The 23,215-nt window shown below is 38.1% G+C and overlaps 2 protein-coding genes across 16 annotated transcripts in view; one reads left to right on the top strand and one right to left on the bottom strand.

The window, feature by feature from the left end:
- LOC135161240 (myelin regulatory factor-like protein) lies at positions 1–21,655 on the top strand. Of its 5 annotated transcripts, none has more exons than XM_064118674.1 (7): positions 1–835; positions 14,526–14,619; positions 16,392–17,480; positions 17,763–19,227; positions 19,477–19,549; positions 19,622–19,731; positions 19,839–21,655. In XM_064118674.1, exons 1-7 carry the CDS (start codon positions 787–789, stop codon positions 20,409–20,411), a joined length of 3,453 nt encoding a protein of 1,150 aa, XP_063974744.1. In that variant the 5' UTR covers positions 1–786; the 3' UTR covers positions 20,412–21,655. The 5 variants fall into 5 exon arrangements, with proteins under 5 accessions (XP_063974744.1, XP_063974753.1, XP_063974717.1 ...); XM_064118683.1 differs by having other exon boundaries at positions 2–835; positions 17,775–19,227; XM_064118647.1 differs by lacking the exon at positions 1–835 and adding an exon at positions 10,459–11,048.
- The window catches only part of Tweek (tweek), a 22,139-nt gene continuing 20,577 nt past the window's right edge, over positions 21,654–23,215 (bottom strand). For all 11 annotated transcript variants that reach the window (XM_064118594.1, XM_064118586.1, XM_064118577.1 and 8 more), the window contains one exon: positions 21,654–23,101. In XM_064118594.1, coding sequence (XP_063974664.1) covers positions 22,557–23,101 — 545 coding nt within the window. In that variant the 3' untranslated portion in view covers positions 21,654–22,556. The remainder of the gene's footprint in view (positions 23,102–23,215) is intronic.

The raw sequence follows: 23,215 nt of genomic DNA on the forward strand, positions 1-23,215 counted from the left end.
CCCCACTTCTCATCGACCCAACGGATCGACTCCGATCTCTCCCAACACCAATATCACTCTCGACTGTTAACACCTTCCAAAAATCTTCAATCAAAGAATAACAAAAATACACCGGGAGAATTTCGAGACAAAACATAAAAATCAAATCCTCTGAAAGATCATCACGTGACCGTATCACTCTTGCAACTGACACGCAAGTGTGTTCTCTGATGTTCGGTGCCTCGGAGGGGTCCGTCGGAGTATTGTGAGCGTGCACCAGCAGCAGCCTGTGCTCAGTGGGCGCATCACAAACGTTACAATCGCAAAATAAATCATCTGGACATAAAAAATCATCAATTCCGGAGTTTGTTTGACCTTTGAGTGGGCAATATTAGGGATAAATATGATTGTGAATCAGTGACAATGGATTTTGGTGAGTTTAAAATGAGTTAAACGTGAGATCAAAAGTGTCCAAACACTTCCGCTGGGTTTCTAAAGACCCTGGTGGCCCGCCTCCCCCCCTGCTCTCCCTCCCCTGGCAGTGGATGTTTTCACCTGTAGACGTTTATTTTCATCGCAATTAGAGAGTGCTATTTCATATTCTGGGAAGTTAAACTGTAAAGAATTCCCCACTGACGATTCGCAGTGTCGTTTACCCAGTGCAATTCTTTTAGTTTTCTTTTTTACGGTTTTATTTATAATTTTTGATTTGTTATGATGATGTGGTGGGTGCTGGAAAGAAGTGGAAATACACGAAATGGGGCACGTTGAGGCCCGGAAGGGATACCGGGTGTCATCGACGGAGGTATGGATGTCATCGGGGACGGTGATGAGCAGACCCTTCAGGCCATTCTCGGTAAGACCATTCACCCATTATTTGATCCAATATTTTTTCATTTAATCAGTATTCCTGATAATTCATTCCAGTGGTATGATTTAGTTATTTGCTGTTCGTCGACACTCCAGCGAAATCAGGGAATTTTCCAATAGTTCGTTGACCCCACACTCGTGACCGCAAAAAATTGAAGGGGATGGTGAAAATTGTCTGATTATTTTTCCACCGTTTTTTGGTGGTTCGTTTTTTATTTCAGGTCTTTAGTCGATGGGAAAGTACAGCCCTGGAATGATTATTAGAATTTTGGGAATCGATGGGAAGAAGAATAATTTGCAGTTTCTCGTGGGTCGGGTTTTACCAATAACCAAATGCATGAATTACTGTCTCATTATTTTTCAATTAAAGTTAAATATCATGCGGATCGAATAATTATTGCGTAATTAACGATGACGGTCCGGTGTATGAATTTCATAATTTATCGGGCCGTTTGCATTAATAATTTGATTCCGTACGAAATTTTCTGAAGTAGAGGCAAGAAGTGTAAGACGTACCGACTTCAGTCAGAAATATCTCCTACGCAAATCAAGCGATTTAGACGAGTCAGTGGTCATTCTAAAGCTTCAGAACATATCGTGAATATGAACAAAAAATGATGAAATTCCTCTCTATAGTCGTGGAGTTATTGATAATTGAGGAGAACCTTGTTGGTTCTCCCTCGAAGCAAATACAATCCAAAAATTAAAAACCAGTCACTGATTTTTTTCTCAACAAGGACGGAAAAGTGCACCGTCTATCGCCGGTTGAAATTGCAACTAGTCCACGAGTACTTGTCGTCTTAACGTGGGTATCATACCCTACTTTTTCCCAAGATATTCCCCCTTCACGCGAATAAAAAAGACCTCAATCGTGAAAGAAGGAGTTTTAAAAAAAAAAGTACGCATTATCCGAGCAACTCAGTGCATACCTGTTACGCGTGTTTCATGCTTCGCAGGCTACGATGCGCAACCGCATCAGTACAAATTATATATATTGTCTCACTTCTTGATGTCATTCTTATCACTTTGATTTTCAATGAAATTCAGTTTATCTCGAGTGATGGTAGTTGTTGGGAAAATAGAAACCACGGTTATTCCTCTGAAGACACGATAGCTAAATTATATCTCATGCTCAATGAATAGATGAGTGAATGGATGGAGAGCAATGATTTTTTATTACATCGCTTTAGATGGATCGATTCAGTTGTAATTTTCTAGAAGTGAAGATAATTCGAATTTCAACACAAATCACAGTAGCAATTGTGCGTGAGATTATTGAAAATTAAGTATAATTGTTATACTTATATCTCATTTGTCCTAAATTACATAAAGAATCCGCTGAATTCCATCATCTTCAGCTACAATAGTTAACATATAATTAACTAAAAATTGGTTAATTTCGCTTAATTCGAGTTCTAAAATTTATAGCACTGAGGAAATAGTACGGAAAATTCCAGAGACCAATTTTAAAACATTCATAAGCCATGCTCAATTTTTTGTCTGGCGTAAACAAGTTTTCAACTGCTTAATTATTCAGAATGAGGCCCTTGGGCTCGCCAAAAAAAATCGACAAATATTCAACGGTTGAACCAGTCCCTAAATTATAAATCCATTAATTAGAATGTATTAGAATCAATATTTTCGTGATGCAATGTTTTTTATTACATTACACAGCTAAAATTGTGTACACATTCATTGAAAATTCATTACAAGTTTTATTATTAAAATTATATTAATATTTTTTCATTCCCTGAAGTAAACAAGTTTATCAACTCAGTTACGCAAGGATTCCCTTAAATTTCATCACTCTTGCTTGAATTATTCACAACTAATTGACTAGAAATTATCCACTTTAGTTTAGAGTATTGAAACTGACATTCTTCCCTACTAATAAATTTTGCGATAGCCCATAACATTGAGAAAATTCCACTGCTTAATTCCACAATGTGCGTGATATATCCCTCACTATTAGTCCAACGTAAACAAGTTTTTCAACAACACTTAATTATTCACAATCAGGCCCTTGGACTCCAAAACAAAAAATCATATTAATACATATTTAATAGTTGAGAGTGTCCCTAAATAACATCTATTAATTTGAATGATCTGGAATCGAGGATGTCGTGATTTCCCGATGATATTTACCATCATCGCAGGTAAAACCTATATCTGTAAAACAGTATCTGTGGGGAGGGAAATGGAAAGGCGGAGATCCTCGGATCGCAGAGCCTTTCGTATTTTACCACAGGCTCAACTGTACACCTTGTACCACACGCTTTCTGACGTCACAACTACACTGCGTACATTCACCTCATTAAGTACCCATGGGATCCATTATCCATTATCTAGGACAAAGGTTAGAGTATTATTGAGAGGGGACGGCTCCAATTATTCCCCAAATTTCGTACTATCCAGCGCCAAAATTGTGCTGATTTTCCGGCGAATATTTCATTTCTTATCAGAAAATTCCTTTTGTCATTTTTCCTACTTGTTAAGTGAGAATTTTGTCCCATTTTCCTAATTAGCAAGCACTTATTCCCAGCGATGTTCAACTCTCATTTCTCCTTTAACTAATTGAATCACCATGTTCAAACAAATTAATTCCCAGGGGACAATGTTCACACCCACCAGTGTTCGGTGTTTTTGTTTACCTTTCACTCTGCACCGCGTGCATGTCATTAAATCCACGCGGACTTAGGCCGATGAATCATCCGGGTTATTTTATTTCTATGACCTGCCAAATCCTCCAACAGTGGAAAATTCCCTCATAATCTCTGTCATAATAGTGCTAATTGCCCTGTCCTTTATGACAAGCTGTTTTGACTTCACACAAATGTGTCGTGAAACATTATATTCGGCTGTGTGAGGCTATCTGGCTTGTAATTGATCGTGATAGCGTTATCGGGTGCATTAAGAGTAAATTTATGAGTTAAGAATCAGTGACGTTAACAGCCCCTTCAACGATATTTTTTGCCAATTTTCTTTTTGGTTTTATTTACGAATGTTTATGGATAAAAATTTAATAAAATGAGCAAGGAACTCAGTTTTTTCTTGTCATATTAGATTTGAGTTATGGAAATGATCTCTTTATGGTACCATTGGAGGTTTCGAAAAATCGATTTAGCTATCGCATTCGTTATTCCGAATTATTCCGACTATTAGAAGTTGGAAAATCTGGAAAATTTTAAGTTTCATTGGGCAAAATTGTAGCTGACGCACCAGCAATTCAACAAAACGAATTTTCATTCTGATTGTCGTGGACAATTGCACTAAGTACTGCTATAAATTTGTCTCGTCAGCGGGCACGTGGTTGTGAATGAGGAGATTCGATTAAAAAATGTGCACCAGGTACTTGTATCAACTTCAATTACCAGGAAATTACGTAACAGAGTCTCTTTGCGTAGCCTTTTGGGAGCGCTCGAGGACGTCCATTCGAGTGAGCAACAAAAATTCCCAAAATTTGGGGGGAGAAATAAAAGAGAAGAAAACTCTCCTGGAAATGATCATGAGAATAATTCCAATTTTAGGAATAATTTTGCATAACAGTAATTTAGGGAGAATTTTTGGGAGTAGCCAGCTGCTGCGTCAGTTCAAAATATATTTCCTGGTAGAAGTCAAAAAGCAGATGAGATAAATCACTTGATGGCATTCCGAGTTTCTTGAACGTTTCAATGGATGAATTCACTCGGAAATAAGTGTGTTAGTGGCAACTTAAGGTGTGAATAGGATGAAGAATCGGGGAGATTCACGTGAAAGGAACTTGGTAATTGAATGCTGATATTTTTAACTGAAATATTCAGTGCTTATCCAGACATACCCAAAATAGGACCGAAAATTGAATTTCTCAAGTGGAGTTTCAGTAGAAATTGGGACTTTGTACGTAACTCGTAGCTTGTAAGGTCACGTAAAAAATCTGCAAATCCAAAATATAATTGAAATACCCAATGATTGACTGAGTAAAGTTGTCCTTCCACTCCAATTACCATCAAACCCCCGACATTAATTACTCCGATTACCGATAAATCCCCATTAAATATGAACCCCAAGTCTTGACAGTTTGATTTATATTTTCCATGTAAAAAACGAAATTTTAAAAAACGACAAGAAAAAAAAACTGAACAGCAGCGATGGCCGTGGAATCGTGTTCAGCGCAATCTCCAAATCCAATCCACCCCCGATTCATCCCCATTGGTCGGTATTGTGGCCGCCCATGCCGTCTCCAAGACGAAATTCAAAGCCTGCGCACTGATTTTTACCACCGAAGTAACAATTTCATATTGACCATTTTACAAACAGCCATTTTCCTTCGGGATTTGTTTTTTAACGGCTGAAAATTTTCATTTAATTTAAACAAATAATCACCGCAACAATAAATGGAGGATTCAACAATCCATTAAAATCAAATGGAATCCACAGTTTTCATCAATAATTCCTCTGCGAACAGACATTTTACCCCAGTTATTTAACAGGGAAAAAAACTGGACTTTCCTCTGTCATTTTATTCCATTGAATTCATCAATTCAAGTCGGTACATTATTCAAGTGAGTAACGTAGGAAGTCCATGGGCTGACCAGCATTATCACGTCTCAGAATGGACACGAATGATGTCTCGTAGGAACTGTAATCCCCAGTGAGTTTTGAGCATCGATTAAACAATCCACCGTCGTTTCTCATCGACCTTCGCTAAAAACCTCCCTCTGAGACCCGCCCCTTGTAAACCCCATTCCCCGTATATCTCCCTCAAAATACTCGTTCATGTGCAACTTATACGTGTACAGGTGCATCTATCATTACATTTTACTACTGCACGCGAAATCGATCCCTCAATTGCCATTTCAGACTTATCAAATGTTTTTTGCTCATGAATGCCCAAATATTACAGATATCTTTTATTTTCTGTCCCTATTTATTGACTTCTCCGATAATTTTCAATTCATTACAGGGTCTTAGCCCTTTGTCAATTCACATAAATTAATTTTTTATTCGATTGAATTTTTCAGAGTAAAATTAAAAATGTAAAAAGGTTTTAATACTCATTATCGGGCATGCGGCAAGAGTAAACCATCGGCACTGGCATTCGTTCCAGATTTTCATACGAGATTGTTTATACTCTTGCAGTGCGATAGCCATGCAGTGGATATACATAACGCGTTGGACTACTTGTGCCGTATGCTGCAGAGCGAAACGCTCCATATGCGGACATATGAGAGTGCTGAGAACGTCTAAAACATCGTAAAACCCATAGGAAATGGGGTGTTAAGCTTTTACGTTTGTCCTCAAACAATTCTTTCCTCTTGGTTATTGCGTATCAATGGATTTATCCCTATTTGCGCACGTCCTTCGCCCCATTCCTTTGGTCAGTTACTCCGAAAGACAAAAAACAATGGACTTGACATCGGGAAGAAATGAAATTTCTTTCATGTCCTCTTGGTCATTGATGTCTCGAGATCGATACAGTGAAATTCTCCATTTTTTTTTTTTACTGTCACAATATTTTTTCAACCCTCAAAATGAATTTTGACTCGTTCAATTTTCAACTTTTTATCGGACAAACAACTGGAATGTTTTTCATTTCTTCCCTCAACGTTGATGACATTGAAAAAACAGGCTGTCACTTCCCCTTTCACATTATTTATTGTTCGTGAAGTACCACAATGACATTAATCGATGGTGAATATAATTAAACCTCATTGGAATAAAAATACTGTGCGAGTGCCGCTCTCTTGTTTCTCATCGACTGGATTTGAGTCCCACAATATTTTTTTTTTTTCACTCCATTACTTCAATCTCGTTTTCTCACCGTTTGTACATACAGGAACGGACATGACGCAATTCAAACACCATTCGCTATGTGCATAGGTACCAATAACTGAGAATGCGCGAACACGGTTCATTCCTCGTTTCGTTGCACACGTCAGATATCTCTCACTCTTATCCCTTTTTATTTCATTTTTTTTTTCCTCATTCTTTTCGTCTGCGGAAGCTATACAGTGTACGTCAGTCGGGATTGCCCACGCGATCTCCCCTGCAATCTTCCTTTTCTTCTGATACAATAGAAGATATCAATTCTTCCCCTGTTTTTATCTTCTCATGAAATTAAGTTTGCGAGTAATGAGAAACATCAACAGCTCTTTTTTCTCGAGACATTTAATTTCCATTAAAAATTACGTCGCTGGGATTGCTCGATAATTACTGCAATAATGATGTCCATAGGCTGCCAATCGATGGGAAAATATAAGTGAAAATTTCATTTGTTCAATATGGAGTGAAAATAATGAAACGGTCTGCAGATTAAAATATCTCAATGGAGATAATTCGAACCATTTGCTATGTTCAAAACTTTGGGAATCCTCTTGCTTCTGGTAAAAAAGAAAAATAAATTGGTTATAGATAAGACTGAGCGGATCGTTCAGGTGGGTTTGGCAGTGGTGCACACGCGAGGTCTTTTTACGAGGAGGACACGCCGCCCAGCCATCCAAAGACGAATGCTTCAAAATCAGATAGCACAACTTGTTCTATTTTTCTCATTCGTTTTGATTTTTTTTTCTCAGCTCACAGAACCGGGGAAGGGGATGATCGTAAATCAGAGTGACTGTATGCCCAGAAATATAAACGTGGGCTATTATGGAGGAATCATAGTTATGCCCTCGCTTCTTGATGTCCCGATGTCATGTTCAGATGCTCAGTCACGCTATATTCTCTTCAGTTTCCTCCCCCTGTTGTTCGTCTCCACATCCCGTAGATTGTCGCACCGATTTCATTCCCTTTTTTTAATATACTGTATTCTCGAGAATATCAAAGCTCTTCCTTTTAGTTCATTTCACTGTAAGTCTGCGGGGTGGAGCATTTTTTTTTCTGAGACTTCAAAGAATTTTCTCGGAAATTTTAAATTTCAGTTAAATTGAGGAAGACGAGGCATTTTAATTAGGAGTGTCGGTTTCTAGGGTTAATCGTGTCAGTTTGACAGTTTCCTGCGCATTTATACGATTAGTCAGACGTGTCCTTTTGAATGAAAATGCGCACATAGAGCTTTTATTTTAGTTTTATTGAGATATCTCGTCGATCGTTGTACTATGATTTTGATTATTTAAACGCGGGTCGTCATTTGAAAATTGACGTTGAAGTGTTAGAAAGCATTGTGAGAATCTAAAAAAATTAGAAAGTTAACTTTAGTGAAAAATCGATGGAATAATAAAAAATAGAAAGTTCGGAAAAGTACGACAATTTTCTAAATATTATAAAAGATGAAATCCTCATTCGGATAAAAATATTGAAAAATCTTTGGATAATGGAAATTCTCTCGATTTTCTTGTTGCGATAATTTGCGTCTTTCAGACAATTTCTCGGTAAAGAGAATGCCCTTTCCTCTATTAAAAGATCAAGAGATAAGCTTCTCCTTCCGAATGAGGAAAATTGATGTTTAGATAATTAATGACAGTCATTACAATTTGAAATGAAGGAAACGCTTCAAACATATTCGTACATAAAAATCCAGACATGTGCGCATTAGGCGACAGAGTTGAAAATGAAATTGGAAAAATCATTGGAATGTAAAACATGTAAAAGCCAATTGCCATTAGTACCAAGCTCCGAGAGTTTGTGATAACGGAGTAAACGCGTTTCGTATAATCACTCGGCAATAGCTCCCACGGGACGTCGGCCTATACGTTTGACTAGAACTCTTTTAATCACTCGAAACTTTTTTATTTCTGCGTTCTAATTTATTCTGGATTTTGATATCTCATTGAGAGAATTTTTATCTTCACAAAATTTTTCTAGCGTTAATCTGATGAATTTTGGTAAAATAAAATGAAATACATTTTGTTCATGTGTTTGAACATTTTCAAGTTTATTCCTCGGTTTGATATGAGTCACGCTATAGATTCAATAATTTCCGATCATGAAATTTGTCAATTAAAATACGTCAAAAATAATAAAAAAACTGCATAAAAACTGCCGTTTTCATAGAAATATTTGTGGTTCATAAATAGATAATTGGAATTGGTGTGCGCTCGAAAACCTGTTTTTCAGTACGAAATTGATTCCTGGTAGCATTCTGAATATGAATAGCTGTGTTACAAACAAAGGATTTTTAAGTTGAAAAATTTACTCTTTACAAGTTATTGAAAGTAGTTTTAATTTCATTTTTTAATACATTGAATTGTATATTCGACATTTTAATTGAAAGTAGTTTTTATTTTATTTTTAATACTTCCATCAATATTTTCGTAACATACTTGCATGTCTTTAAACCCCACAAAATGGCGGAATATAATACAATAAATGTCTACTCAGTGATATTTTTCACTGGGAAAACAAAGACTAAAGGCCACTTTAACTGGTAAAAATCGCGTCGCAGAGCTGGTGACGAGATCAGCATCATCGACACTGGGGAAAATCCCATTATCTGAGCGATTAAAGATGCAGCATGAATTATACTCCTAGAATAATCACGTCGTCCATTAAAAATTTCAATTGACCAACGCTGCGCATTGATGTCCCCTCCCGATGTAAACCCCTCGCCTTTCGGGCAAAGGACACCAAAAAATGAAAAACAAATCAACAGAAAAAATACTAATCACACATTTAAAGCGTGTGCACGTGCAATACTTTGCCACATGAATATTGCTCCCTGGCGAGTTGCTCGTGACGTCCCTAAATGTCTGTCAACGTTTTTATAATTATTGATTCAAGTCTTCGGCGCCACTGGAAGATAATATAATTTTGCTGAGTTCAATTTAATGGATTGGGAGATAATAACATTTATGTAACATTTGTTTCAACCATTACTGTTAGCCATTTTTATTTTCCACATAAAAAATATCAAGTGGGAATGTCACAATTACCGTTACAGCACCGTTATCCCAAAAAAATAAAAAATAAAACTAAACTATGACGAAAATTCGGCCCTAATTGCTCCATTGAATAACGAGCATTTGTGGATTTGTCTCGTTTAACATAAAACATTAGCATAACACTGAATTATTGTTAAAACATTGTCACGAAAACGAGCTTTGGCGCGTGGCGAACGAATTACACGCACCAGAGCACCCGTGGCACAACCCTTAACCTTTCCATTATTCACACACATGTAATAAGGGGAGTAAACAGTTAACCGATCGCAATCTCAATGTTATTTTTCCCGACGCACTCACTTTCCATTTTAATCATCAGTTTTTATTCGTCAGAATGACGATTTCCAAAAATATTATATAATTGTAATAATGTTGATAAAAAATGTTGATATTTTGTTCAAATTTTAGTTTAAAAATTACCGACTTTTTTTTACAACTGAAATTTTCCCTCATAAAATCTTCATTTCCATAAAAATGTTATATGATCGTAATAACGTTGACCTGAAAAATTGATGTTCCATTTAAATTATAAAAAAATCGTCGTGCGGCGTAAACACTATGCGAGAGTCTTACCCATATCTATATTTACCAATTTGGGGTCAAAGAAGGATTGGAGAGGGGTTTCGTATAGACTCAAACATCCCTTGTTTAAGCACCGCCCCCTGAGCCAACAGTAGTCATCCCCATTCGTCCACTCCACTTTATACTTCGACGTTGCAAAACAGGATCACTAGCCAATCCCAGTACTTTTGACCCCCTCGTGCACAGAATTCACATAGTCAAATGTCCCCCTGAACACCAGTGAACCTCCGGTGAATAAAAATTCTCCCCCGTCAACAGTTATTCTTTAAATCGTCACCTCAGATCTTTGGGTTTAACATTGGAGAAAGGTGGTGGTTTCAGTGGAATTGGTTTATCATTGAGTGACAGTAGTAGTTCGTGTCTCATTGTGAAGAATTGTTCTTTATAAATTCGAGATTCGTCCTTTGAATCTAACATTTTATTGACTGATTGACACCTATCATTAATTAAAACTGAACTCCCCGATTGCTTTCACGTAACTGTGAAATGTCTGGAACATTTTGTGATGGCTAACGATTAGAAGTTGACTGAAAGCTCGTGAGGATAAACTTGTGGAAGAAGATGTAGCGAATTTGAGATATATTTTTTTTATGGATAAGACTCTTCCATGTGCGTAAAGTGGTAAATTTTTTTCAATTATGGAGTTCACTTGGACGATTCAACATCAAAATTCAGATCCTATTGACAGCAGGGGGCATCACAATGATCAGGAGGAGACCAACTCGGTCATTGGGCACTCAGCCACGAGGAGACTTCTCACAGGTGAAGATTAGTTAAATAGTCGCGAGTTCATATCAGCCATTCACTCAACTCCAGGAAACTTTTTATTGAATAAATTATTCGGAGACATTAGTATGCAATTGAAGAGGAATTTCTATTCCATAATGAAGCAATCAATAAGACGTGATGAGTTGATTTCCTTCTGAGAGAATTTATCCCTGATTTACTCTTCCTTTAAGTAGGATTTTCTAAGAACTATGATGATCAAGGACATCCAAGTGCAGTGATATTTTTTATTAATGGTGGGATATGTCCTCATGTCGAAGCTATAATGACTAAATTTCAAGTGACGACAGAAAGTTGATGCACGAGCCTAAACAAAACAAAAAAGGGGGTAAACATTTCAGATTATAGATCCTCGAAGGGGGTCTCGCAATGTTTGCGGGTATTTTCACACATGTTATTCCCCCCCACACCTGATCTGTCCCTCAATAAAAACCCACCAATTACCGTAATCACCCCAATCGTCTGTGCATGAGATCGCGTGGGGTGGTTCACCTATGAAAATAGGAATGAGCAAATAAAACAGCTGCCAACACCGGGTGAAAGGGAACTGTTGCTCCATTAACTCGAAAAGCGTTTAAATGCCGCACTTCCGGTTCTATTTGATCACTTGTCATTGGCACCTGTCGCTAAAAATTACCAGAAAATTTGTTAATTTCTTTTGCAAAAAGAACCACTTGTTTTCTTCTTTATCAATTATTGGAAAAAAGTGTTCTAATGCTGAGTGAAAAAAATCAATCGACATTCCAAGATTTATAACTCGATAATGGCCAACAATTAGCCCGGCTTAGAAAGCTTGAAATGCGTCATCTCTCGGCTGAGAAAAATTCCCCGAGATGATAAAAAATATTCAGTGTTAGAATTCAACGAGTAGAAACGCCTAGCTCGGGTTTATTGTCTGGAAATTATGCATAAAGAAAATTTCCCAGTTCATTTATTTCTTCTCATCCATCATCAAACTTTTAATGCAATAGTTTTGATTAAAAAAGAAATTTAAAGGACAGAAAAATCACGTGAAAAGGAGACATTCGATCAGTCACTCTCGTTTAGACGTTACGCTTGTATTTCTCCGTGACTTATCTTCGTTTATTTAATTCCTTTGTTAAATTATCAGTAGCATATTCGTACCACGAACGGAATAAAAAATACTAAATATTTTGTTGACACCGCATGAGACGACAATTTTAATTGGATTTCATGTTCTTTGTCTTCAGGAGTTAATTAGCCACGTACTGTTACGCAAAAATAGCAGTGGAAAAATATGAATTCCCAAAGGCCCATTAAGCTTGTCATCATCGGGCTGGTAATGCCTAATGCTGAATTCGTGTTGTGCCTGGGAAAGTCGTCCAGTCTGGTGACTTGAACGAGTCCCCGCCCCTGGCTGGAAAGTCGTGTTTTCATGGAGACTTTGTGATACGGGGACAAGTCAATTTCCACTTCCGGACGTGACTCAGTTGAATCAAATGGTTGAAGAAAAAAAAATACGATGGAAAAATAAAATGTCAAAATCGTTAAAAGTCAGTGCGATTTTAGGGATTGCTTTGGGGGATTTCCTTTGAGGTTGTTGGAAGGATTTGAGGGAACTCGGTCGACCCTTAAGCCGGTTGTTTGGTCGATCAGAGAGCAGAAATCACCTATGGTTACACCTCAATTTATCCCCACCCTCTTCGCTGCAGATTTGTCATCGTGACATGAATAATTTTTTTTCCATCGAGTTTTTTTACATCTTTTTATTATACCAGTGGTATTCGCTGAAAAAAAATTCAATGCAGTGTTTTCTATAATTGAAACATTTCTCTTTATTAATGTGAGGTCAATGGATTGAATTTAATGAAAAGAAAAAATTCGTTGAAATATCGGCGACTTCAGCTTTCTCACGGAGAAATAACAATGGCTATTCTCAACGAAAAAGAATAATAATGTCAGAGGAACGATTTCCATTTGGATTGAGGATTTAATCTGTTTTTCTTAGTGTAGCCATCCTTAAGTCAACTGGCAGTTCAGTTCCAACTATGTACCACCGGAAGGGACGAGTTATGACACTTGAATCGCTCGATTAAACTCTCAAGAGGGTCCAAGGTGCTCTTCCAACACTTTCTGCTCTTTACTATGAGTACAATTTTAAAACCAATACAATTCTCTCTATCCACACCACAGATGCAAAAATATCCCGCTAACCAATGAACCGTCGAGACTTTTTCCTCATTTCAATTTTCTTTCATTTCCGGGATTTTTAATATTTGTTGTGGGCTCTCAGCTGATTGAATTTTCCTTCCTTGAATTTATTTTCTAGATTCCAGTGGTGAGTTGGTTTATCTATCGGCTCTCCTCTGGTATTAGTTTTTATCATTCAAAGACATTAAACACTTCTAGTTCGGCAATTATCACACTATAGGTCGAGCAATTTATCAACCATTAGCGAAACGTCAAACCGAGTGAAGTACATTTTTATTATTGGCCATTTTTTTACGAATATCTTGCAATCTAAACGAGACAGAAAAAGTCCTGCCATAATTGCCCTTAGATTTGGAGATATTCATGGAGAATTCGTCGTTTATTGTTTAATTTAATGTAATTTATCAACAAAATCCAGTATTCCCCAGAGAGGGCTAATGATTCAAAGAAGCCGCTCTATATTTTAAAAATAAACCGTCATGTCCATGAACTCTCTCCGACATCCTCTCTGAGAAATAAAAAAAGTAAAAGTGAATTAAAACATCTGAACCTCACCTCCAACGCAATAGTTATTCATATCACGCAAGTTGAAAACAATTTCCTCAGTCCGAGCCCCAGAAGAATTCTTAGCCATTTGTAAGACCTTTGAGAACCAACGAGAAGTAGAAAAAGACTCATAAATGCAGACAGAGTTGGTCCGAGGTCGACACCTCGCAATCAACTGTCCCTCGCATGTGGCATTAATGTAAAAACTTTGCGTCTCACCCACCCACACGTTGCATTCAGCAAGCGAAAGAAATAATTTTAATTCACTCATGAGAAGTGGGAGAGGGGAATTGAAAGTTGAGTGAATTATCGTCGCAAATTGACACGAAAAACTCAATTGAAATCGTGTCAATAAATCTAGGTTTGATTCGATTTAAAAAAATGAATCGTATGCCCATTACCGGGGCTTTGTAAGGGTCAGAGATTGTGACTTGTCATGATCGCAGAATCAATGGTGGAGTGCAGATTAATTACCCTCCTCTGTCTTTTCTTGTTCAGTTATTTATACCACAAATTCTCAGCATTAGACCTGATGCGCATTCACTTTGCCTGGAGGACGGGCCGATTTATCCTTGTGGCAAAGTGGAATTTCAATTAATCAATAGATTTTGATGAATATTTAATCTTATTGAGCTCCTTTGCTCCTCTTTATTCCAGAAAATTTCCAATTAAAATTTTTGAAAAACATTTTGCTTTTCTGCACAGAGACTTTTCAAACCATTCGATTTTTTTTAGGAAGGGGCGATTTCGTAGGTGGAATCGACAATGAAGCACTGGATTTTTCTCAACTCGAGGATTTCATCAACAGTGACAGTCCACATCCAGCAACGTAAGTGTTGAATAAAAAATGCTATTAAATAAGGAGGGGAAAATTTACGAAGCTCACCCTTTCTATGAATTCCGGGAAATAACAATCCAATCTACAATATCAAAAATTGTTCACAGAATGGAAAAAATGCACAATAATTGTCACGCGCGTTGTGAAATAATCGTGTGTAACCTTGGTTGGAGAAGAAAAAATGTAAAAAAATACGATGATTGAATGCCGGTGATTTAATCATGAGAAAATCCGTTACGCTGAATAATCACGTGTCGATGGAGCACTCCGAAAAATAAAACGGAGTTTAATTCCCATTAAATTTCCCATGATAATAATGTGCCGAATTAGGTTTCAATAATTTCAAAATCCTTTCACTTCGTTCAATGGTCATTACAATAACCTAAATAATATTCATTAGATGTCTCACTAGAAACATACTCGACGGTGCAATAACAGCCACGAATTAGATTATTACATTATTTTCTATTAAATTTTAAAGTCATTATTAATTTAAACACTACAATTCCAAATATTATTTCATTGAGTTAGAATCCAGTTAGAAAGATTCACCATTTTCTGAATAGAGCCGTTTCTTTAACAAGATGTGGCATTATCAAATCAACAGAAAATTTATAATCTCCTATTGTCAATTATTTAATTCACCGTCAATGGAAATTTGTACGCGCTCTTTCGACAATTGTTATTGGTTTTTTCTTCACTGTATACAAGTGAAGACCAGATTTATTAAAGAAGACATTATCTTTTGAATTAAACTCATTCGTCGGAGTGTCATCAGCACGATTTTTTCAAATATGAAGTTAATACCACCATTGAGGGCTCGAAGAGCAGTAAACCGTTAGTAACAACGTAATGACGAGCTCATGCAGACAGCAAACGAAATTGATGGAATCAGTGCTGTGTCGCATTAGGGTAATTTGTCTCGTATCCACTCAATAAAGGGAAAGGGGGAAGCGGGGGGGAATTATAAACGCACTTGTAGGACAATGGTGATGGTGAAAATGGTGGAGTGAGCACTGTAAATCGAGGGCTCGTGCCACCGGAACCATATAGAGACCATTGAGATATCACTTCCTCTGTTAGAATAACTCAAATCGTACAAATTTTTAGAGAAGATTGGATGTACGTTCAATATCTTCAATGAGTCGAGCTAGCGGCGGTCAAATCGTTCAAAATTCTTAATATGTTTTCGGAAAATTCAAAATCTATGCCATACCAGCACAAACGTCAACTCGATAACGATATCTCTATTTTATAAGGTCTGGAATACTTCACTTCTCTTCACATTAACCGTGTGGCAAAGAGCATGATAAATATCTGAATATTTTGCGCACAAAATACAATCATCCTAATTCTGTCATTTATGAATGTGGTTACGGCCACGTAAAAGATAAATGTTTAACGCTACTGGATAAAACATAAAATCAAGCCATTGTTGTGAAAACATTAAAAAGAATACAATGCAATGTTGAAAATTCAAGAGAGTTGGACTACAGTTCAACAAAATCAAAGATAATTCCTCAAAGTGTTCATACGCTCCTTTTTTTCTGAAAATAACTGTTAACACTTCCGTTCTGTTGAAAAAAAAGTTGTAAAAAACTGAGAAGGAGAGCAAGAGAAGGAGAAATAAGAATTTAAAAAATAAGCTGCAGTGTAAAGCATGTGTTCAGAGGTCAAGGCTTCTCCACCTATGAATAATACCTCGTGTCCACAACACATGATTTCATAAATATCTAAAAATTATGTTATTTTAATTTTTCCAGTTACTTCGCAGACACCTTAGCGCACAATGAGACAGCGGCCCCATCCCACAATGGCCGAGTGGATGGAGTCCCCCATCCTCCCACACGCCTCCCCTCCCCCATCACTCAAAATCACCAAATCCAGACCTCATGTCCCACGGGAACAACCGCCGTTCCTCCGAGTGCAGCCCCCTACAAAGATTCCCAAACCTACGTTCACCCGCACGCCCTCCCAGAGAGCCCCCCGGATAGTGGTTCGGAGCCTCCCTACTCACCCCCTGGCCATCACGAGCCCCAGCACGTCCACTCCCCCCATCAAAAGTCCACAGTCCAGGATATTCTGCTGCATCATCCAGGCAATGGAATGACCTATCCAACGTCCAATCTCCTGCCTCCATCGCCGAGGACCCTGGGCTCCTCTACAGATCCCCTTCTTCTGAGTCATCCTGTCCTCACTCCCCTCCTGGCCCCAGTGACAGCAAACCTCTCATCCTCCTCGTCATCATCATCCTCGTCGTCCTCACCTTCGTCCCAACAGATCACCTCATCCCTACCACTTCCCCACGAGCACAGCCCCAGTGGAATCACAACCCTCTACTCATCCCTCCAATCTGCCCCGAAAAAACGAAAACTCAGCCAAGACAGTCTGATCCACGTCAAGCAAGAGCCAGAGCTCGGGACAATAGAGCACAGTTGCTCTAGCAGTGGTGCAGTCCTTGAGAATGAGGAGGTCAATGGTGATAATTCGTATATCGACTCGAGCTATCAGTGCATCAGATTCCATCCATTTCAGCAAACAACCTGGCATGCACTCTGCGATCACAATTTGAAGGAACTACCGACGCCACATTACAGAGTTGATGCTGATAAAGGATTTAACTTCAGTAATTCGGACGATGCATTTGTCTGTCAGAAGAAGAATCATTTTCAGATCACTTGTCATGCACAGCTGCAGGGCGATGCAGTATTTGTTAGGACGGGAGAGGGATTGAAGAAGATCAGCAGCTTTCAGCTGCATTTTTACGGGGTCAAGGTGGAATCACCAAGCCAGACAATCAGGGTAGAGCAGAGCCAAAGTGATAGGAGCAAGAAACCCTTCCATCCAGTGGTGTAAGTACACAGATAGACTAGAATCTTCACCCTGAGAAAAAGACAATTTTTTGACAAGTACACTTCAATTATATGAGAGCATTTTGTGTTAAAATTTCAATTCTACAATATTTTACAATTTATTTTCATGATATGAATCAATATTAATTTCTTAAGATAAATCAAGAAGTACTTTTCAAAAAATTCTCATTATCTCAGTCCAAGGGGTAATTTTTATTGATTGATTATGAAATTTTCCCAATATCCCTCACATCCCTCAGTATCTTCTTTACACTAAAATAGCACCCCTTTCAGGGTGGAACTGGGTGGCGAGCGTGTCACGAAGGTGACAGTAGGTCGTCTCCACTTTTCCGAAACAACGAGCAACAACATGCGAAAAAAAGGCAAGCCAAATCCAGACCAAAGGTATTTCCATTTGGTAGTGGGTCTTCACGCTCACACATCAGATCAATCGAGTTATCAGGTTGTCGCACATGCATCAGAGAGGATAATTGTTCGAGCAAGTAATCCGGGGCAATTTGAGTCTGAGGGAACGGGGGTGGGAACAGAGGGTGGATGGCAGAGGGGCGGTGCCCCAGATAGTGTCTACCACGCAGGAAGAGTGGGAATCAACACAGACAGACCGGACGAGGCCCTTGTGGTGCACGGAAATATGAAAGTGACAGGGCACATTGTCCAACCGAGTGATGCTAGGGCCAAGCAAAATGTCCAGGAGGTGGATACCAAGGAGCAGCTGCGAAATGTCCAACAGTTAAGGGTCGTCAAGTACAGATATGTTCCTGAATTTGCCCTTCACTCTGGTCTAGGTATAAAAACCTCAGAGGACACTGGAGTCATTGCCCAGGAGGTACAGCAAATTATTCCAGAGGCTGTTCTACCAGCTGGTGACATTGTCCTTCCAAATGGTCAGAGAATTGAGAACTTTCTTGTGGTTAATAAGGAGAGAATTTTCATGGAGAATGTTGGAGCTGTGAAGGAGCTTTGCAAAGTCACTGACAGCTTAGAAACGAGAATCGATCAACTCGAGAGGATAAACAAACGCTTGGCTAAACTCAAGAGGGGAGACAGCCTGAAGAGCTCAGTGAGTACTGTGTCAAGCATTGCTTCTGGCAAGTACTCCACCTCTAACAAGAAGAATTCAATGTCAAGGAGGTGTGAGAGAGAGGAGGATCTCCTCTGCAGTAATAAATTTATCCAAATAATCATTGTCATTTTGATTTTAATAATGGCATTTTGTCTCGTTGCGATGGCAACTCTGTACTTCATGGAGTATCAGAAACGAAGCTCACTGGAGTGGACTGCAGTCGCTGGTGGTGGTATCATGGGAATCGGTCCTGCTCCAACTGCATCAACAACTCCCAATTACAATTCCAGGTTTAATCCTCTGGTGCATAGCACTCCATCCAGCTATCAGACTAAACAGAGTGGATTCAGCAGAGGTCCTGACAATCAGGCTACTGTTAAGGACGTGGGACTCTCCACACTGGCCCCTGACACGAAGAAACAAATTTATTCGCAAGAAATCACGTCCTGGTATCCCTTTGGACACTCTGGGGGACAAGGAAAGCACGAGAAGAATAACGAATTTCCTAGTAATTGGCTGAGTAGGAATGGTGGGGGAGTTGTGCCCAGTAATGTTGATGAGAATGATCCTGGGGAGGTGGAGAGTGCTGGCAAGACTCCTGTACCTCTAGGAAGACCCCCCAAGTGTCCTATCCATTTTACGACCTTAGGAACTTCATGTCAGGTAATGAGAAACTCAAAATGCACTCGGTAGGGAAACGTTGAAACGGTTTAAGTCAATTTAGCTCTTAGTTAAATTGTCAAGAAATACCTCTGAATATTGAGGCGATATTTTTTGTCGTTAAACTGTATCTTTATCGTTCTCACATTCCGAGATATTGAAAACCGACCACTGGCGAAAATTGACGTGTACCGTTTTATCGCTTCGCTACTGGAATAATGAAATTGTTTTTTTTGTTATTTCGTCCATCAGGTTTATTGCTGTACTGACATTCACGCCCTCGAGGATCCACATCCTGAGCATCCACCGGAGAAAAAACCCATGTGTAAATATCTGCCATTATATTTTTTATTTTAGATCTGGATGTTCCATTAATTGTGATATTTTCTATAATCAGCAGATCACTTGGAGCATCCAATCAGCTTAGAAGAAAAGAAAAAGGTCAATAAAGGACTGCAGAATGGCATTAGCCCTGTTGATTCCAATACTCAGACACTGGTCAAAGAGGTAAACAAATTTGTTGTCCACTGGCTGGAGGAGATTAATTCGATGGCGAATTGAATGATTTTATTTACATTTCTTCATTAAAAAAAACATTCGATTTTTTCCAACAGCCAAACTTCAAATATTTGCACAAAAGGAGTCGAAGAGAAGCAGGTGAAGGTGAATGGGGAGAAGTAGCGTCGAATGCAGCAGGATCCCTCCCCCCAGCGCCAAAACCTCAGCTCCAAATAGTCGCAAAGACGTTCAATGCAACCCTCGATCAGAGATACTGCTCGGTGACATCCCCAGGTACTCCCAACAACTACAGTTGTGATGTACCACTGTCCAAACACATGCCAGACACCCACTTGACCCTTCACTTCGTGGGAATGCCCTGGTACTGGCAGATTGTCCAGCTCTGTCCCATGCCCTCTGATCCAGCGGATGAGTCCATGGTATGCGGTTGGGGGTACAATATCCAACAGCAGCAGCAGTACCAACAACATCAGCAACAGATAAAGTATACTGAAAATGCCAATCAGCATGGAGACCAGTCATTCTTCCTGGACGTAGCATTTTATCTGAGGAAAACTCTTAGATTTAGAGTTCCCACTGTTCAACCTCAAGAGGATGTCTGCAAAAATGGCCATGCGAGTGATTATATTGAATTCACTCTGCATTTCCACCGTGACTGCGATGGTTGAACGATAACACTTTTGAAATTGTTCGATAACTTCTAACGATGCAGGATTTCGTTGGAACCATTCCAGTGGAGACTATTTCACTTCAACACTCAACATTCTTGGTGACTCGTGGGTTCCAGGGTTCAGTGATAACGAAGTATATAAATAAACAGAGAAGAAAGACACGAATATGAGGCGATAATGTATGCGGAGAGTTTAAAGTTTTGGGAAACGGAGGATAATTAGTCTAAAATAACAATTGGCGTTTTTTTCTATAAAAAAAAATGCACGAGACTATTGTAATCATGATGATAATCTACTTATTCTGAGCTACATCTGTACATTATTCATGAATCATTCCAATTACTCCAGTAATTTTAATTCATCATGAGATTTATTCCAAATTTGTTGGATATCTTTTGATAACTTCAAGTACCTACTCTAGTTATTTTATACTTAAGTTTCATTGTTGAAATTCTTTTTCCCTATTATTGGAGAATCTCTTGTAATGGAATAGTATTAATCTAGGTATATTCTGGAAGTGGTAAACGTAAGGAATGAATTTTTTTCTTAATAGGTGAAGAGTGAAGGAAATTTCCATGAAGTAGATAAAATTTTTTTTAAGATACTAGATTCACTTGTAAATACAGTCCAATGATATTCCACTGAGAAAGTATTGATTAGTTATTGAATTAACGTGAAAAAAGAATGTGAGAGATTAAATTAAATCATAACTCTGATGAGATATGAAGGTCTTTGGCTTTGAGCTTTTTTATTTGTAGTCCAGATCATTGCTAAATGATGCCGTTGAAAGGTGCAATAATGAAGAATCAATCTCGTAATTTTACGATCAGAAGAGATTTTTCTAATGAGAAATATAAATGTCAACGAAACTGAAAGAGAGAATTTTTCAAAAAAAAAAAAGAACTCAGTTATTCCGCTTATTGGAAGTAACAGAGAGGATTGAGATGTTTTCTTTCTAGTGTTTTTAGTGAATTTTTAAAGCATGACATAATGTATAGAGTTTTTAGATAACTAGTCTCCATAAAAATGACTCCGGCAGACATTAAAGTGAGGAATTCTTTCTTCCCCCTTTTGGCGCTAAATGTCTATTGTTTAGGATTAGATTGTCAGTGCCTTGTGGATTTAACTGTATATTTGATGATAAAATTTTATGTAAAATGTATTATTCTACTGCATATTTATTAATATATCATTGAAATTATAATATTATAGTACTAGAATAAAAAATATTGCTCTGTGAACTGGTGTGATCATACATTTATTAACAAATTTCCCTATTACATTACAAGGACTTAATAATAAATTTCCAATCATAGAAATAAATAAGAAAAAAAACATCGATACAAAAACTGCACTGTCAATTTCACCTATTTTAATTGATAATAAAAATTACAATGGTAGATTTACGTTTCCTTTTCCTATAATTTTTCAAATTTCTTCACAACTCACATTCCATTTTACTCAGAAGCGACGGACATCACTGAACATTTGTGTTTTGCAATTTCTACATTGTTGACACACCATCATCGAAAAAATAATCACAAAGAAACAAAGACGTAAAAAAATAAACAGGAAGACGAAAACAAATGTATTTAAGAGAAAAAAAACTGAAGGTAAAAAAATATCTGACAATATGACAAAATCAAATTACAATTAGCAATAAAAACTATACAATTTTTGAGGGGGGGGGGAATAAATGTGAAAAAATGATTCTTCAAACAGCTGTACAGACAAACCGGTATTTTGTTCTATCAATGATGAAATATGTTAACATTATATCATTGATTTATATTATGAAGTGCAGAACGGAACGATTGGACGTTTTCCCTATCAACTATTGGCCCTATCCTTAGATTCTCTATCACCCGCAAGTATGAAATTATTCGATAAATAATTAACATCCTTACTCCTCGACACCATTGCTACGTTGTTAAAAAAAAACAAATCCTCCCACACACTCTCAACGACACGTAATGCGTGATAATTGCACCTAAATTTCCCTAATTACATGAATTATTATCGTCATACAATTGTTAACAGTGGCCTCAAACAATTGTTCTTATTTGTGGAGCTCTCGTTGACCCCAAATCTTTTTCGTTTCATTAAAAAAATTACTTCAATTTAAAATAACTACAGTCTGCCTTATTTGTCCCGCCTGGAGTCCTCAGGGCCCTCCTCACGTACAGCTAGAACCATTCTTAACATAAGAATAGCCAGGACTTTGTCGAGGGGATCCATGAAGCCCCTCTGCATCCACTTTGGAATGGTGGTACGTGCATGAGAGAATCCCAATTTCTGGAGTATATAGTCAATGCCGTAAGGTTCGATACTCTTTCCAGCCCACGATAAAAGTCTCACTGTTGGCTCGAGGTGCCACGTTTTGCATCTATATGAACGCCAATCCTTAATGAACATCTCAGCTGGATCAAACTGCTTTCTCCTCCTCTCGTCCTCAGTCATTGCTGAGGTTGTTGATGCACTTGATGAGCTTGGGGGTCCAGTTCTCTTGTCATGGCTCTCAGGACTGTGGGCCCGTCCCCCTGGACCCATTGACTGCACTCGCTCTTTTTCACTGAGATATGATGTTATAAGATCGTGAAGGAAGAAGAACGCCTCTGCATCCACTGTTACGAATATATGGTCCTCGAATTCAGTGATAAAACTGCACTCAACTAATGGTTTTTCACCTAGTAAAAATAAGACATTGGTTGTTAATAGAAATTTTACTTGGATTCAACTCATTTGTCATATCATGAAACGAGAAATAAGTAGCCTATTTCTACTGCATGCAACAGTACAAC

This window comes from Diachasmimorpha longicaudata, chromosome 1 (assembly GCF_034640455.1).
Source record: "Diachasmimorpha longicaudata isolate KC_UGA_2023 chromosome 1, iyDiaLong2, whole genome shotgun sequence".
Classification (NCBI taxonomy): Eukaryota; Metazoa; Arthropoda; class Insecta; order Hymenoptera; family Braconidae; genus Diachasmimorpha; species Diachasmimorpha longicaudata.

Bases quoted from the DNA above. Each gene is read 5' to 3' on its own strand.
- LOC135161240 (XM_064118647.1), top strand. From the start codon at position 10,925: ATGGAGTTCACTTGGACGATTCAACATCAAAATTCAGATCCTATTGAC. The intron at 14,620-16,391 runs GTAAGTGTTGAA...TAATTTTTCCAG, and splicing joins GACAGTCCACATCCAGCAAC to TTACTTCGCAGACACCTTAG. The intron at 19,228-19,476 runs GTAATGAGAAAC...TTCGTCCATCAG, and splicing joins CCTTAGGAACTTCATGTCAG to GTTTATTGCTGTACTGACAT.